The sequence below is a fragment of the Protomyctophum parallelum genome (genome assembly GCF_964188405.1).
Source record: "Protomyctophum parallelum genome assembly, chromosome: 16".
Classification (NCBI taxonomy): domain Eukaryota; kingdom Metazoa; phylum Chordata; class Actinopteri; order Myctophiformes; family Myctophidae; genus Protomyctophum; species Protomyctophum parallelum.
In genome coordinates this window covers 34,148,230-34,165,313 of record NC_139711.1, presented here as the reverse complement: position 1 = coordinate 34,165,313, position 17,084 = coordinate 34,148,230, and the positions used below count along the sequence as shown (strand labels likewise).

Genomic DNA, 17,084 nt, shown 5'->3' with positions numbered 1-17,084 from the left:
GCGGAAAACCCCCTGAGGGCTGGACCTGACTCCCAGCCTATTCAACTTGTGGTAGGCTATGTTTGCGTGTATTTGATACTGTACTGAATTCACGTACTAGTAGTGTATGACTATGATGTAATTATACACTGGAAACATTTTTTTTTTAAACCAGTGTCATTTATATTTTATTGTTAAATGACATCAAACCACAGCATGCTGGGAATGGAACTATGTAACTTTTAACCACATAAACCCCAGCTTAGCTACCCTGGGGACGAACATTCGGTAGCGCATCTACAAGCTTATTACATGTCGGGTTGCGACCTGTTGTGAGCTTGTAGATCAGCCATTTTCAATTCTCCAAGAGATTACATTTTTGTATGAAGTAACTTAATACATTTCAGTTTGGTTGAACTTAAAACACAAAAAAGCATCGTTCTGACATTATTTTGGAATCACTGTACATACCAATGATACAAGGAAAATAAACCTTGAGAAAGACTGGCCCAATGAAGTTATTACACCCAAATTACAGGTGTAAAAAATAACGTATATTCAAGTGTAAATTATATTTAGCCATAATCTGATTAATTAGTCGACTAGCAGTCAGTCCATCAGAGGACAAGGCACTAAAGCCTAATTTATATACTTCGTCGAACGTTAGAGAGTGACAATGTTGTATGAAGTATAAATTAGGCTTAAATATGTTTAGTTCCACAGTGGTATTACATCTCTTGTCTATACTCTTTCACTCTCTCCTCCCTCCTGTCTCCTCTCATTCAGTCCACAGTGGTATTCCATCTCTTGTCTCTCTCCTTCCTCCAGTCCTCTCATTCAGTCTCGTGTTGCATAGAAGAGACCCCATCTTTGGTCTCCAGTGTTGACACGTTGCAATTTCTCACTCCATCCGTTCACTATGGCGAGGTAGTCCTCTTCAGAAAAGTCCTAGACAGGAGGAGGGTGGTTGTTGGATATTTCTTCATTCTTAATTATATTTTAGCACTTCAGCTCCTCTATACATTAGCTGAAGCAATTGTGCGAAAAACATGTGCCCAATATGTCTCTCAATGCAAACGTCTCTGTGTATGTGCAAGGGTCCATGCATGCATATGTGCACGGAATATTGACTACCGTACCTTAATGAAATCATCCTTCATTGCCTCAGCTTTCTGTAGCTCTGCCTTGATCACCTGGATGAACTGGGCAGTTCGGTCATCTGCACGCACACTGCTGAAACCAGCCTGCTCAATGAACTACAGTACATACAGAACAGAGGGACAAGAGGAGACATTCAAATAACCCATTCTGACCTGAGATCAGATTCTAAAAATGTCTTCTAATCTACATCCTGACAGTTTTCTGAAAAAGCTATGTTTCTATGTCAGTCGTTCTTCGAGTTTTCAAAAATAGCAGACGTACAAGCTCGGAGCGCGCCACTCGGTGGCGCGCTACGAGCTTGTAGATCTGCTATTTTTAAATAGCTAAAGCATAACGTAATGCTAACACCAAAAGGGGTTCCTGCAAACACAGGTAGACAGTGAGAAGGAGAAAAGTAAACATATACAGTATTTTCAAATTATGAACATATGTTTAACACACGTAGTGATGGAAATATACAAATGACCGTTCCGACCTCACATTGCGATTGGCTGTGTGAGGCATTCTAACGAGTGGCGATATTCCCCATTAACAGCACTCTGAATGCATCCACATTATTTACCATAGTAACGTAGCAATGGCTGCTGTATGTTTCAAAATTGAAACATCAGTTTTTGATAACTGAAGTGTTTGTTGAAGACGAACGTTCTACTGAGAGGTGGAACGAACCGTCATTCATCTCGGTTCCCACAATTCAACCCATTTGGGCCTGCTCCAATGAGATCGGCGTAGCTCATGTCTGTGATCCTTAATAAAAGGACCCTTCCTTGTCTCACTTGTGCTCTCGTTTCAGGTCACGCACCACCTCCCCGACACCGCCCAGCAGGCCCCACCAGGTTGGCCCTATCTACAGGGGGCGGGCTCCAGAAGAGCCCCCTGCCTTCCATCAGGCAGGATCTGATCTAAGCGGATCTGATCCGATTCTCCTCCTGTGATGAGGCCCTGCGACAAAGTGTTCTATCATATCAAACATAATTGTACTCATCTATTAAACATAATCGTATTCATAAATACTTCTTCATTCATGTCTGTATTTATCAATAAATATAATTGCATTCATATTTGGTGCAATTGATATACAATGTCCATTTCATATCATTGCATTAATATGTGTAGTGCACTGTGTAGTGCACTCTCGAGTCGAAATAAATTATGGCGTATCTCAGAAATCTCAGAAAAAAGCCAAAGGCTAATAAAATGGGATCAAATTTGTTGGGACTGGCTGGGGGGGGTGTACTTGTACTACCATGTGTGCCTTGGAGTGGCCTACAGCAGTGGTTTTAAAACGTTTTTTACTCAAGGCACAGCAAAGGGCAATGTCTCGTGGCACCGCCATGTCTTACCTGTTAGTTTTCCCCTGGGCATTAAACGCAGTGCTTGTGTGTGACATCAGTGCATTCTTCACAGGTAAATCACTTGCAAATATAACAGGTCTAATACGTTTCGTTCCCTTTAAAGCAGTGGTAACCAACCCTTTCAAGCCCTTGCATACTTTTTATTCCAGTGTGTAATAAGTCGAGATCTACCACTACAATATGTTCCAAGAAATCACCACGAGAAAGACATTATCATATAATCTTGCAATTTCTGACAGGCAGGTATGTATGTAGTCTAAATAGGAATGAACACGGATAGTGTCAATCAATATATCAATATAAAATATGTAGGGGGAAATGTATACAAATTCCTTCAATGCAAAGAGTTTTTCAGTTCAATGACTATTCACATTTAGATATTCTAATATTATAGACAACATAATGCACATATCTGTCAAAATGATACTTGCTTTTGGACGTTGTCTGTGACCTTTTTAAGATTTTGGAATTAATTATGAATTCCAAAATTATGAACTCCCCAGAACAATGGATTAGTATAGTGCAGGGGTTCTGCAGGGGTTACCGCCCGCACACACGCACCCACAAGCTAGTGGTTGTATTGGTAAATGGTATAAACTGGTATGTTCATTACTGGGATATTACATGACAGGCTACATAATTGACAAAACCTTTACCTTGCCATATTGTGGTGGTGTATAAAGGATGTAGCCTCTCTGCTGGACATAAGTCTGGAACGCAGTTGTCCAGGGCTTCTCCCCACAACAGTAGTCACTAATCAGCAGCCGTCCTCCTGGCTTCAGCCATGACTTTTGACACAAAATGTAAAAATATCCACACTCATAACTTGTAATCATTACGATTTGACATATAGCAGTGGCACTGTCGGGACATAAAAGGTGTGGGGACAATTTACAAAAGTATTTTGTTTGGGGGGGGGGGGGGGGGGGGGGGGCAAAGAACGATGAATTGTTGTATATTAGATTGTCTGACACCTTGATGAGACTGAGAAAGCAACTGCAGATACTGCACCTAGACTAGACTACAGCCATCAATACTGCGGGGACATTCTGACCCTTCTGACCCCCCCTCCCTTGCTTGGCCATTCCTTCTTCAGCGCTCCTAGACATGTTTCGCACATGCGCACTGCCGTTCACTGTCAGCACTATTAACACTTCTTTTGCCGTGGAATTTTTCATAATAAAGGCAGATGAGGCAGATTTTACTCTGAAAAGCCATTACCCCCCAAAACCGGGAAGCATAATCTTGGGTTACTACCTCTCGCTGTCACATCTAAAGTCTCTCTAGAAGCCTTTATATTCCAAACAAGATGATTGCTGAAGTCAGAAATGAGTACAGAACATCAGCGTTTTGGTCAAAACCATGGAGAGCACCGTAGATTTAGAGTAAAGAGACACCTTAGTCGGGCCGGAAACAAGGATGTGAACGGCAGTGCGCCTGCGCGAAACTGGTCTAGGATCGCTTTATTACAGCAATCTCGTTTGATATAATTAAAAAAGACCTCTATACACGTCCAAGGCCCCCCACTGATTGATTAGAAAAGATACACACTGGGAAATGTGTCAGATTTTCCAGGCTACTGTTAACATCCTATTAAGCAATAATTTCTTTGAATAAAAAGACACAAGTTGTTACTCACGTAGAATCGCTTGAAGAGGGCCAGTTTATCGTCTATGTGTAGGATGGTATCTCTGCTGTAAATGACATCAAAGGTCCCCTCAGGGAATGACCTCTTTGTGGCATCTGCAACCTCAAAATGGACCTGTGCCCGAAGAGGGTTGTTAAATGAATAAATGAACCCTTTTCTTCTAACTATTATTTAGTTTATTAGTTAGTCTTTTTTTGAGACAATCAGTTCTAGGCCAGCGGGAACAGAAGCTGGGATGTATTATATGCATTTACCTTGCATTGTAACTCAAAACCAAGATTTACATTAGATATGAGAACCAAAATAAATGATGTCCCACATCTATCTTTGCTGGTGATTCAACTTAAACACAGGAACCTTCCATGAAGTTCCACTCGACCAATGAGCCAGAACAAGGCACCAATGACCAATCAGACTCACCAGTGGCATCTTTTCAGCTTCTGCCCTCTCTATGGCAATGTCCACCATGTTTTCCGACAGGTCCAAACCTAGCACTTCAACTCCAAATGTCTGGAAAATAATCATCATCAAAACCATAGTCATCATTCCAGTCCTTATGATCATTAAGTAATTTTATATTTTTGGGCCGCACTGCGATCTTGTACATCTGCTAATTTTGAAGTGTGAGAAGAAGGCATTTGTAGAATGCTTAATGTGTAATGGGTGAACAACAACATTCAGAGTTGCATCATCTTCATTATCACTGCAACTGTCATCAAAGCAATCCTTTGTTAATTCAGTTTTCTGGTTATTCTTACTGTACCTTTGCCATGTAGAAATCTCCTCCTCCAATACCACAGCCAATGTCCAGGACCTTCTGGCCAGGTTTCAAGTTCAGGAGGTCCACAAACTCCTATGATCAAAAACAACAAAAAGCTATTATTAAACAAGTCTGTAATTAACAAGAACATTAGAATGCAATAACCTAGAAGCCAATTCACTGTTTCTTTGATTAGTATCTACTACTACTACTACTACTGCTACTCGTCTGATGTGAAGGAATGTGTGGCCATTGTCTTTTCTGAGGTGATAATGAATGGCCATAGTTTCTAAGCAATGTAGGCTGTGATTTTCCAGGTACATTACCATTATAGATTCTATTCATTGAGATGCCAGACAGTGTACTGTAGGCTAACACAATATGGACTGTGATATTCCAAGTGTGGTGTTATTCTATTTCTAGATTCTATTTATCTAGATCTAGCAAAAAAAGCTGATCCACAAGCTTAGCTGGTATATCTGATTAGATTATTTTATTCAAGTTGATAATTTTTTGTAAACGACTAATCAATTACTTTTGCACTGTTATACATGAATCTGGGCTAAAGGAGAGACGTGCATTTTATGATTACGCACAAGTAAATGTTATGCTTAAAATGACAAGCAATGATATACGTATGACCATTGCGCTACCAAGAATTATCCTACCAACAAGTCTACTTCACGGGGAAAGGTAAGACCAGGAAAATCATTTTCATCTTCCTTTTCTTTTCTTTCTCTCAGAAACGGAATTCCTCCATGCCAACCTTAGTGGTGCTGAGCCCTCCAGTGCTGACGTATCCGGATCCGAAAATCTTCTCATAGCGTAGGATCCCGCGGCGCGTGTACTGTTGGTTGTCCAGGAACTGTTGGAATGTGGTGAAGCCGCCTTGTGTGGCCGAGGAGCGGGGAACCTTCTGTAGCAGCCAGCAGATCTGATTCTGGTTGTTCTTCATCTGCAGGAAGAGGACAGAATTGGAAAGGGTGAGATGGGAGAGGATGGTGCGAGTGCCAGGGAAAGAAATAGAGAGCAGAGTTGTGTACTGTCACTGCGCCACACTGACATATGTGCATTTTCAAAACAGGTGATAACTTATTCTGTATCACACAGACTGCCATCGGGTGGCGTGCTCGTTGACATGTGGCTGCTCAGCATGGCCACTCGGTTTTGATATGGATATTATGTATGAATTATGAAAAGGCGTTCCTAAAGAAGCCATTGTCGTTCCCTTAGCTTAGGGAAGAGGGGTGTTCCCTAAGCGCCTTCCACACTGTACTAAAGTACAATGTGTACAGACATTTGGCAAAGACACTGAAGCTGCTTATGACAAATGTAATAATAATAATAATAATAATAATAAAACTTTATTTGTATAGCACCTTTCATGAAATCAAATGCAGCTCAAAGTGCTTTACAGAACAATGGAGAATAAAAGAAAAGCAAGGCAACGACATTAAAAAACAAGCAGTAATGCAATACAGTGAGGACATGAATAACAAAAAATATAAGATCACTTAAAAGCAATGTTGTAGAAGTGGGTCTTGAGCTGAGCTTTAAAAATGTCTACAGAGGCTGCCTGACGAAGGTACAGAGGGAGCTTGTTCCATGCCGATGGCCCGTAGAAGCAAAAAGCTGCTTCCCCGTATTTTTTAGTTGCCATTTTTTTAGGCAAAGCGAGCAGGCCTGGAAGACCTTAGCGGGCGGTTTGGGACATATTTAGGCAGGCAGTCATGTAGGTAGGAAGGTGCGAGACCATTGAGAGCTTTATAGACAAGTAAAATAATTTTAAAATCAATCCTAAAAACAACCGGAAGCCAGTGCAGTGATGCCAAAACTGGAGTAATATGTTCTCTCATCTTAGTTCTAGTTAAAACTCTGGCTGCTGCATTTTGGACAAGTTGTAATCTGTCAGTTGTTTTCTTAGGCAGTCCTGAAAAAAGTGCATTGCAGTAATCAAGCCGAGAAAAAACAAAGGCGTGGATTAGCGTTTTTGCATCGTCCAAGGACACATAGGCTCTGATTCGTGCAATATTTCTAAGGTGAAAAAAGGCAATCTTGGTAACATGATTAATGTGTGAATTAAAATTAAATTCGGAATCAATAATAACCCCCAGGTTCTTTACTGTACTGTTACTGTCTACAGTCAGGTTGCCAAGTCTGCTTAATATTGATTCTTTCTGCTCACTAGAACCGATTATGAGAACTTCTGTCTTGTCCTCATTTAGCTTGAGAAAGTTCTCACTCATCCAACATTTGATGCTAGACAGACAGGTAAGCAGCGGGTCTAAAGCACAGGGATCATCTGGAGCCACAGATAGATATAATTGGGTATCATCAGCATAGAAATGAAAATTGACTCCGTGATTGGCAATGAGTTCGCCCAATGGCAGTATGTACAAGGAGAAAAGCAGAGGGCCAGGAATCAAGCCCTGTGGAATACCAGAACTGATGTCGTGTTTGTCTGAGTCAAACTCGGCTAGATTGACAAAGTAACTTCTGTTTGATAGGTAGGAGGAAAACCAGGACAGGGCCGTACCAGACAGGCCTATCCAGTGCTCCAGACGCTGTATTAAAATTGAGTGATCAATCGTGTCAAATGCAGCCGTTAGATCTAGAAGTAAGAGAACGGATACATGTTTCTTGTCAGCAGACACCCTAAGATCATTCATTACTTTTACAAGTGCTGTTTCTGTGCTGTGACCTTTCCTAAAGCCAGATTGGAATTTGTTGTGCACATTATTGTTCTGTAGAAACACATCCAATTGATGAAAGATGCATTTTTCTAAAACCTTGCCCAGAAAGGGTAGATTTGAAATGGGTCGATAGTTACCCAAAACAGAGGGATCAAGATTGTGTTTCTTGAGAAGGGGCTTAACTACAGCAGTCTTCAGTGAGTCTGGGAAGACGCCTGATTGTAGAGAGCTGTTTACAATTTTTAGGATATCTCCAATCACACTGTCTAAGACTTCTTTGAGAAAGTTGGTGGGAATTGTATCTAATGAACAGGAGGATGATGTCATCTGTGATATAGTTTTGCGTAGTTCGTCTTCCTCAATTGTGCAGAACGATGATAGGCTCCCCCTGGAGAGATCTACCCTGGGACCATTAGCTGCTGTTTGAAGGTTTGCGCTAGCAGCAGCACCATTCATAATATCAGCTCTAATGTTTGAAATTTTGTTGTCAAAAAAGCATGCAAACTCATTACACTTACATGTAGCTTTAGAGGCCGGGAATGACTGCTTGTAGGACTGGAGGGGTTTAAAAGTCGATCAATGGTAGAGAATAGGACTCTAGCATTTTTCTTGTTCTCATTAATAATGCCAGAGAAATATGCCTGCCTTGCTAGACGCAAGGCTTTGTTATAGGCGACTGTTGACTTTTTAAGAATCTCTAGGTGGATGGTGAGTTTGTTTTTTCTCCAAGCTCGCTCAGCTCTTCGACATTCTTGCTTCAGTGAGCGTGAAAGCTCATTTATCCAGGGTGTTACTCTGGTGTTATGTTTCTTTTTTGTTTTCAAAGGAGCCACTATATCAAGAGCTGACTCTAGTTTAAGATTACATTTTTTAACCATATCATTCACTGGGGGAGTATCGGGCAGGGGGGGCCCCAGGTGACGAGAGAACTCGTCGGCTGCAGAAGAGCTAAAAAAACGCTTTTTTATGGTATATTCAGTGATGTTTTTCTCTAGATCAGAGACAGTCATATTAAAACACAGCAGAAAGTGGTCTGATAGCTCAGGCCTTTCAATAGTCCTTTCCACAGTGATGTTCAGCCCTCTAGAAATCACCAGGTCCAGAGTGTGCCCATGTTTATGTGTAGGCCCAACAACATGTTGGATAAAATCAAAGGAGTGCAATAACTCTAAGAAACCCATAGCCATAGCATCTGTAGCATCATCCAGGTGAAGATTAAGATCACCTGAGATAAGAGTTCTGTCATAGTTAGTGGAGCAGATAGATAGAAGTTCTGATATTTCTGTTAGAAATATTGCTTTACTGCATTTTGGCGGGCGATAAATGTTAATCATTGGCATAGAGGCACCATGTAGTATAGTGGCCTGGTATTCAAAGGAAGTAAAGCTGCCAAGGGTCAGAGCCTTGAATTTTAACGTGTCTGAAAAAATTATTGCCAGTCCACCTCCTTTCTTAGCCTTGCGAACAGAGTGAATGAAACTGTAGTTTGCGGGACAGGCTGGCGCTAGGAGAACAGCTCCATCTGAGCCAAGCCATGTCTCTGTTAGAAAGATTATATCTAGCTTCTCTTTACAGATTATATCATTTACAGAGGAGGACTTATTTGTTAGTGACCTGATGTTAAACAAGGCAAGATTATGCTTGTTATCACATTTTTGGGGGCTGTGATGCCTGTGAGGTATAGTAACCAAACAGCATTCTCTCTCCAGACCACTCCTTGTGTTGGACACTCTATTTGAAATAACAGTAGGAATGTTGTGGACCTCAACCTGTGCAGTGATTGAAACACCAGGCTTTCTAGAAGCATGGGGTCCATACATGTTTGTTGCTGTGCATAATGGACCCTGTTCATATCAGTTATCAAATGTAAATTCTAGGCTATCTGGAGCTGGGTTTGGTGACAGTTGGAGACAACGTCTGGTAAGGGGGGTCGACTTTAATCCAATGTTTATCAGGTCCACCATGCCCGGGGTGAAAGAGAGATGTACTGGTGAGGGTGTTAGAAATTCTTCATCAGTCACACAGTCATCATCATCATCTTCATAGGAGCACAATCCTTCAATCGACTGTCGAACTTCTTCCAATGTCATGTCCTTGGAGGGCCTCTCGGCGGAAGCAGGGTACAGAGTAGCAGAAGCAGAGTAGCGCAATGCTTCCATCGACTGTCGAACTGCTTCCAATTGTCTGTCTCCCACCACGTAACGCTGTGACTTCATGCTCTGAGATTTCTTCTCCACCAGGGGACGCTGTGGCTTCATGCTCTGTGATCTTTTCTCCACCAGGGGGCGCTGTGACTTCATGCTCTGAGATTTTTACTCCACCAGGGGACACTGTAACTTCATGCGATTTCTTCTCCACCAGGGGACGCTGTGACTTCATGCTCTGAGATTTCTTCTCCACCAGGGGACGTTGTGGCTTCAAGCGCAGTGATCTTTTCTCCACCGGGGGACACTGTGGCTTCAAGCCAGGGGGGCAGTCAGCCAGATATTTCGTGAAGCCTCATTTGAAATCGGTAGTTCATATAATGGCCTGTTGTGGCGCTGGACTGGACCCAAAAAGCCCCATAGCTCCATAGAGGCCCATGTATTTTGGCCCAACTTCACCTAGACTGTATTACCTTAATAAACATGGTCATGAATACTTTCTTCTTCCAGTCACTAGTTTAAAGTCTCATTTCTAATGTCATAATATTCTTTTTGGAAAATTATGGTCCCATTAATTAAAATAATGACCATAAAGTCGCGTATGTTCTGAGGGGCGTGGCTACCGTTACCGTCTATGATCGGGATTCCCCTCCCACTCAAGAGTCTTCTCCTCCCACTCGAGTCAAAATAAAAACCAACGGAGAAGAAGGGGGGAAGTCCCGCCTCGTTGTCTGGGCAGCCAATGGCCAGCTGGACCCAAACGGAGCCAGCCAATGGCCAGCTGGTCCAAAACGGATCTAGAAAGATGGCGACTTACAGTGCAGGAATAACAGGCTTCATTTTACGTTCATGTTAGACCCGGGGAACGCTTTGTCCATATTTTTTACAGTCTATGCTTCAAGCGCTGTGATCTTTTCTTCACCAGGGGATGCTGTGGCTTCCTGCGCTGTGATCTTTTCTCCACCAGGGGATGCTGTGACTTCATGCTCTTGGTGGCCTCAGTATCTTCTCCACCAGGGGACGCTGTGACTTCATGCTCTGTGATTTCTTCTCCACCAGGGGACGCTGTGGCTTCATGCTGTGATCTTTTCTCCACCAGGGGGCGCTGTGACTTCATGCTCTGAGATTTCTTCTCCACCAGGGGACGCTGTGGTTTCATGCTCTGTGATCTTTTCTCCACCAGGGGGCTCTGAGATTTTTTCTCCACCAGGGGGCGCTGTGATCACATTCCCTGTTTTTGGCTCTGAGATTTTACACCAGATGGCGCTTCTTACACATGAGCGAACAGACACCAAGTTACAGTGTGACTAACAGAAATGTAAGTTACAAATGCACATTCCTAATGAAACATTTGCTAGATTTTTGGACGAATCTTCAAGTGTTGTTCATGGGATATTGCCAAGTACATTTGCCCATACCTGAAATTCATCTTCTGCATTTATACCCATCCTAACCATTAGGAGCAGTGGGCACTATTAGTGTGACATTTCATCACCAGTGTTGGGTAACGTTACTTTTAAGACTAACTAATTAAGTTACAAGATTTCTGCCATTAACATTTGTTACATGATTACCTAACTTGTTAGATTACTTTTAGATTATGTTTGTGTTACAGACAAAAATGTGCAAGTTTGCAAATGTGCAAGTATTGTCCAGACGGAGAATAGGCTGCTCAATGAGCCTACTGTTCAATGGTTGACTCTATCATTATTGCATAGCCTAGTCTACGGCCCATAATCTTTAACTCTGAACAGCTGCTTTATGATGACAATTGGTAAACATACTTCCACAAACCATGATGTAAAGGCTGACCTTTTCTGAATCTCTGCCATGTCTCCAGCCGAATGTGCATTGTGCAATTACGCTAGCCTAAGATTTAGACTCTCGTAGATGTATTTTTTGATTCTGAAGTCTGAGAGTCTCACTACTCATGGGGTTTCAATTTTTTGCTTGCGGACCTATAATCGCTCTTAACATGTACAGTGGTGAGCAGTTGAGAATGGCAGTGATACCACTTGAGGACCTCCGTGGTTCCTCTGTGGTGCCACACCCCTTTTAGTGGTACCACGATTCACACTTAATTTAAAGGTGTCAATGGGTGTAGTGTAGCAAATCAGCCACAGTGTGGCACATGTGAGTCCATGATTATTTTTACTAGATTCATTGGTGAATGCATTTCAACAACAAGTAATTTTTACTTGTATTTTTTATGTTTTATAAACAGAAAATAAAGCAGAATCCTAATGATGAATTCAAAGAAAAAAATAAAACTGTGTTTATCACATTTAACAGCATTAGACAAATGAAAACTTGTATTATTTGTGGAATCTAACTCAGGTCTCCTAATGAGTAGATACAATAATTAAATCAAGTCATTTTGAGGTAGAGACAAGCTTGTAAAATGTAAAGCAATGTGATGTTCTTATGCATAAATATATTCAAATATAAGTTTCCTTAACCCCTAAAATATATCTTTATAGGTTTTCCGAACAGGATTGTTTAGGAAAGGGGTTGGTCTCACAAATGTATGGTATACTAGAAGGGTTTCATAAAGATGACTCTGAGAAAATAAGACAAAAATGGACACAGGACCTTCAAGTTGAAATCTCAGAAATTGATAATGAGAACTTACATAACCCCGGAGAAAGTAAATAAATTTGATCCAAACATTCCTGATTTATGTTATAAATGTGGGGAACATAAAGGTTCCACTACTTATGGGAATGTGAGGAGATTAAAACATTCTGGAGGTCTGTACTCTGTGGTCCATTATGTCTCTCAGATTACATCAGGTCCAGTTCCTCTTTGTCCTAAATTATGTATACTCAGTATTTATCCATTAAATTGTACACAAAATAGTAATGAAAAAATGATGACCGACCTTTGCCTGTTACAGGCCAGACGCTCAATTGCGCTATGTTGGAAGAATGTCAATGCCCCTACGATCGGCTTTTGGCTGAGGAACTTAACAACCAGTTTGGCACATGAGAAACTAACATATGTAATTAGGAAGAAACCTGCAGTATTCTATAAGATATGGGAGAAGTTCTTGGACTTCATTTTAGCGAGGTGATATTGAAGAGGCTTTGGATGTATAGTGGTTAATTGGGGTAGTCAGCTGTGGGGTGGGGGTAGGGAACTGTGACGGACAGTTCTGTATTTATTGTTGGCAAAACATTTTGTGATAAGATTTTGTTTGTATTTGTGCTGCCATGGGGATGTGGGGGGGGGGAAATATATGTCAATTGTTTTGAAAATACTTCTTTGTACTGTAAAGAAAATCAATAAACATATGTTTAAAAAAAAAATATATATATATATCTTTATACTAGGGCTGTCAATCAATTAAAAATATTTAATCGTGATTAATCGCATGATTGTTCATTGTTAATCACAAAAGAATCACATATTTTTAATCCATTCTAAATATATATACCTTAATTCAGTGGTTTTCAACCCTTTTTACATTATGCAAAATCTAAGGTGCTTATGTGGCTGCCCCACTTCTCAGCTTGGTCTACGTTCTGCTTTTGAAAGCCGTAAGTGCGTTGTTTTAATGTTAAGAGCGATTATAGGTCCGAGAGCAGACGTCAGAATCGATAAAAATACATCTACGAGAGTCTAAATCTTAGGCTACAATTACGCACTGGCATCCACACCTGCAACATCTGTGCGACCTCAGTCAGCAGCACTGCACTAAAGTGCCTAGTGTGTTCCTGAATTCACAGTGGTTGATTTGAAACGCTTTTTGAAAAAAACATATCAACAGTCATACCTTAACGTATGTCTGAATTTTCTTTGTCAGCACAATGTCGAAACCAAACTTCTCTGACGCTTCTGAGTCCTCCCAGTTGGCTGATGTCATAAGGTGACTGTATTCTGCCTGGGTGCGGTAGTGGGTTGGGTTGAAGGCCCTTTTACAATCGCCTAGGTAGAGACAGAAAATTGTTATATCTACATATGTCAAAATGTATGTAATTTATAGCAATAACAGCACAAACATATTGGGTTGTTACCCAATATGTTCTGGCTACAATATTGGGTACAGCTAGCCTGGCTCCAGCCCTGAGTAATAAGAATTTAGATTTCCAGTACCAGACTGGTGGTTACAGGACTCCCTGAAGAAGAGAAAACCGCCAGGCCTCAGCCACCCAAGCATCCTCTCTGTCAAGGACTTCAGCTCTTCGTCACACAAATACATCAGCAGCCAGTTGGAGAAGATCACGTCAAATCTGAGGAAAACATTTAGCGGTATGTGAAACGTGAGGTTGGCTTTGCTTGTGATCGCAAAGTCTGTACCTTGATTGTGACATTTGTTAAAATGGTATTGGAAGCTTGAGTGTAACAATGCTAACAGACTTGTTTATGGAAAGTGAAGAAGCAAAAAAGAAATGTTACGAAGATCACATGTCTGTTAAAGAAAAACACTCACGTCCATCCATATATCTTAACCCTAAACCTGTCTAATAATGGCATGGCTTCCCTGTGGATCATGAGGACCGGTGGGTGAGATTATAAACTCACAAAATGTAAACAAATATATATATATTTAGGGATTGACTTCCTTCAGGGATTGACTTCCTAGTGACAGCATGCACAAGAGAGTTGGTCTTGATTGTGTTTTGCGAGATTTCAGGGGACCAGATTTAGATTCCTAAATGAAAGAGTTTAAATACTTAAGAACTATTCTATTTATCGACAATTCGAAATCTCACCAAACAATCACCAAATCTCTTATGGTGGTAACTGGGACAAACTATTTTTAAACGGGGGTCCGCTGCCAAATATACATCAATTTGGGGGTCCTTGACTTGATTCTAGATGATGGCTTTTACAAACTGTAAAAAAGATGCGATTTAAAAACAAAAGAAAAACAAACAAACAGTCAAACCTGTTTTGGGGGAAGTCCAGTTTTGTGACGTCAGCTTGCATAATGACTGTGTTACTATGGTGACCATTCACCTCTTTGTTCTTTTCCACGAAGCTTTCCATAAAGTCCACTGCGGTCACATGATCAGCTGTGGTCAGTAGGTGGCTAGTGTAGCGACTGCAGAGACACATGGGGCAACGTTTAATGTGTGTTTGTGTAATGCACTGATATGACATGCGCACTCTCACACACACACACACACACACATGCAAACCAGCATGACAAACTTAAACATTATGCAAACCTGCCATCACATGTCACATTGGTTAGGAAGTTCACTGAGGGCATTGTAGAACTACAACACTGTCAGTACACACACACACACACACACACACACACACACACACACACACACACACACACACACACACACACACGCACTACCCAATACAAACCTACTTGAACCATATGTCACAATCGCCGGGAGGTTCACCGACGTGAGTGCAAATTATTATTATATAACCACTATTAACTCATTCCCTCCATAAACATGCGCACACACACACGCACGCACGCACGCACGCACGCACGCACGCACACACACACACACACACACACACACACACACACACACACACACACACACTTGCACACTAACCCAATACCAGCCCCCAACTCCAGGACCCTCTGTCCGGATAGGCTGGGCAGCAAAGCGAGGATTTCTGGCAGCTCCTCCTTGGTCAGCTCTCTGGCGTGAGAATCCAACATCATCTCCTCCACAGTGGCCTGTTTGGAGTGGTCCTTCCAGAATTCAGTCATGGTGTTACGGACTGCTGTGGGGAATGTGTTCAAATAAAAAAAAGGGAAATACGGAGTGTTTCAGTTGTGCTCCTCAAGTAATTTGTTCCAATATAGGGAGGGAGGGACCCTATAGTTGACGATCCAGAACCGCAGGAACCTGAGCAACCAGTTGTATGTCAGAGCTGGTATGTGGGAAAAGTCTGCTATAACATTAAAATTACAATACGAGTACAATACAAGTCCGTTTGGTTCCATTTCTACACTCTCAGAGTTACAGACCTGTAAGGGTCCATTTAGAACCCAGCCAGGCAGAGGGTCCCTGGACATCACTTTGAGAATCACTACAATAATATGTATGCAATGCTACTATGTATGATTGAATTTGTGTTTATAAAACATTTTAATGAAGGCCAAAATTATATAGATGTTGTCAAATATAGAATCGTTAAAGGGAATGTTAAAGCCTTTAAGAGGGAATCGTTCCAGAATTGTTAGAATCCTAAAGGATCCCAACCCTAACCTTGGCCGCAAATGTAGATAACACAGATTGCACAGACATTTAGTAAATTCAACCTAGACAGAGGAACCTGCTGTTAACCTCCCACAGCCATATGCTTTGTCTCACAAGGCCAGCTGATGTGGAAGGTTCTTTTTTTTTTCAAAATCTTTTTATTGTAATTTCAATAATATCAGAGATCATAGGGCAGACATAATGAAAAGACTATTATTGCGCAAAACATGCCCCTTCAAGACAAAAGAAAAAACATTTTCTCCCCTTCAAGTCCCAATTTAGTAAAGCCAATTCCCCAGCCTCTATGAGTACTCCATCTCTGCTAACCACCACAATCAGTTATTGTGAGATGTGGAAGGTTAAGAACCTGCAACAAGTAAATTAATTGAAATTGACAATTTTGTGAGTGATGTTATCTCCATGAAGCAGGTTTTTAATTTTAAATGTGGTGTTGAGCCATATTGCAATTCAATGCTACATGCAGCTGAACATAATCCCCAACAAAAAAACAAGTCTGGAACACAGATTAGCAATTTGTCAAATCTGATTACGGTACTCTCAGACAACAGAAAGAAACTATAGAAACTCCACAGCCACTGGATTGGGTGAAATTTCAATAATATCCATTGTTCTAGTGCATTTATCTTAAACCAAGCATTTGTTGTTTCTATTTTGTCTACTGTCTAGACTTGCAATCAATATTTGCAGACAAGTAATGTGTGACTGACAAGTTGTATTGATAACCATGCACTGAAGCCATATTCACGTTGTTTCCTAATGCATTGTGAGCTTGTAGATCTGCTACATTCAAACATTTCAGAAATACGTTCATTCCAAAGATTTTGGAATGGAAAATGTAAATTATGTCACCATGGTTAAATTGGTTAATGACTTACGGAAACTAACTATTCCGCCATCTCAAATGTGTGCAGTCATTCTCAAGTCAGTGAGGCAAAAATAAAAAAATAACTTCAAGCTCTCTACAGATAATCAAACCTTCAATGTGTGAATGTGTAACCACTTCAAACCCAGGTCTCCTGCTTTGGAAAACAAACATCTACCACTCCAGCAAAGGAGAATCCACCCCCAGCCAAGAGAGATATTAGAATTCTGGGCTACTGTACTCTGCACACACACACACACACACACACACACACACACA

At 41.2% G+C, this 17,084-nt stretch overlaps 1 protein-coding gene across 1 annotated transcript; it reads right to left on the bottom strand.

Moving 5' to 3' along the window:
* Positions 1-816: 816 nt before the first annotated feature.
* pmt (phosphoethanolamine methyltransferase) lies at positions 817-15,429 on the bottom strand (the record flags this gene model as incomplete). The annotated part of the gene is made up of 11 exons (XM_083785317.1): positions 817-927; positions 1,119-1,235; positions 3,152-3,283; positions 4,135-4,257; positions 4,564-4,653; positions 4,907-4,996; positions 5,670-5,858; positions 13,516-13,667; positions 13,836-13,972; positions 14,632-14,787; positions 15,269-15,429. 11 exons carry the CDS (start codon positions 15,427-15,429, stop codon positions 817-819), a joined length of 1,458 nt encoding a protein of 485 aa, XP_083641443.1.
* Positions 15,430-17,084: the final 1,655 nt, after the last annotated feature.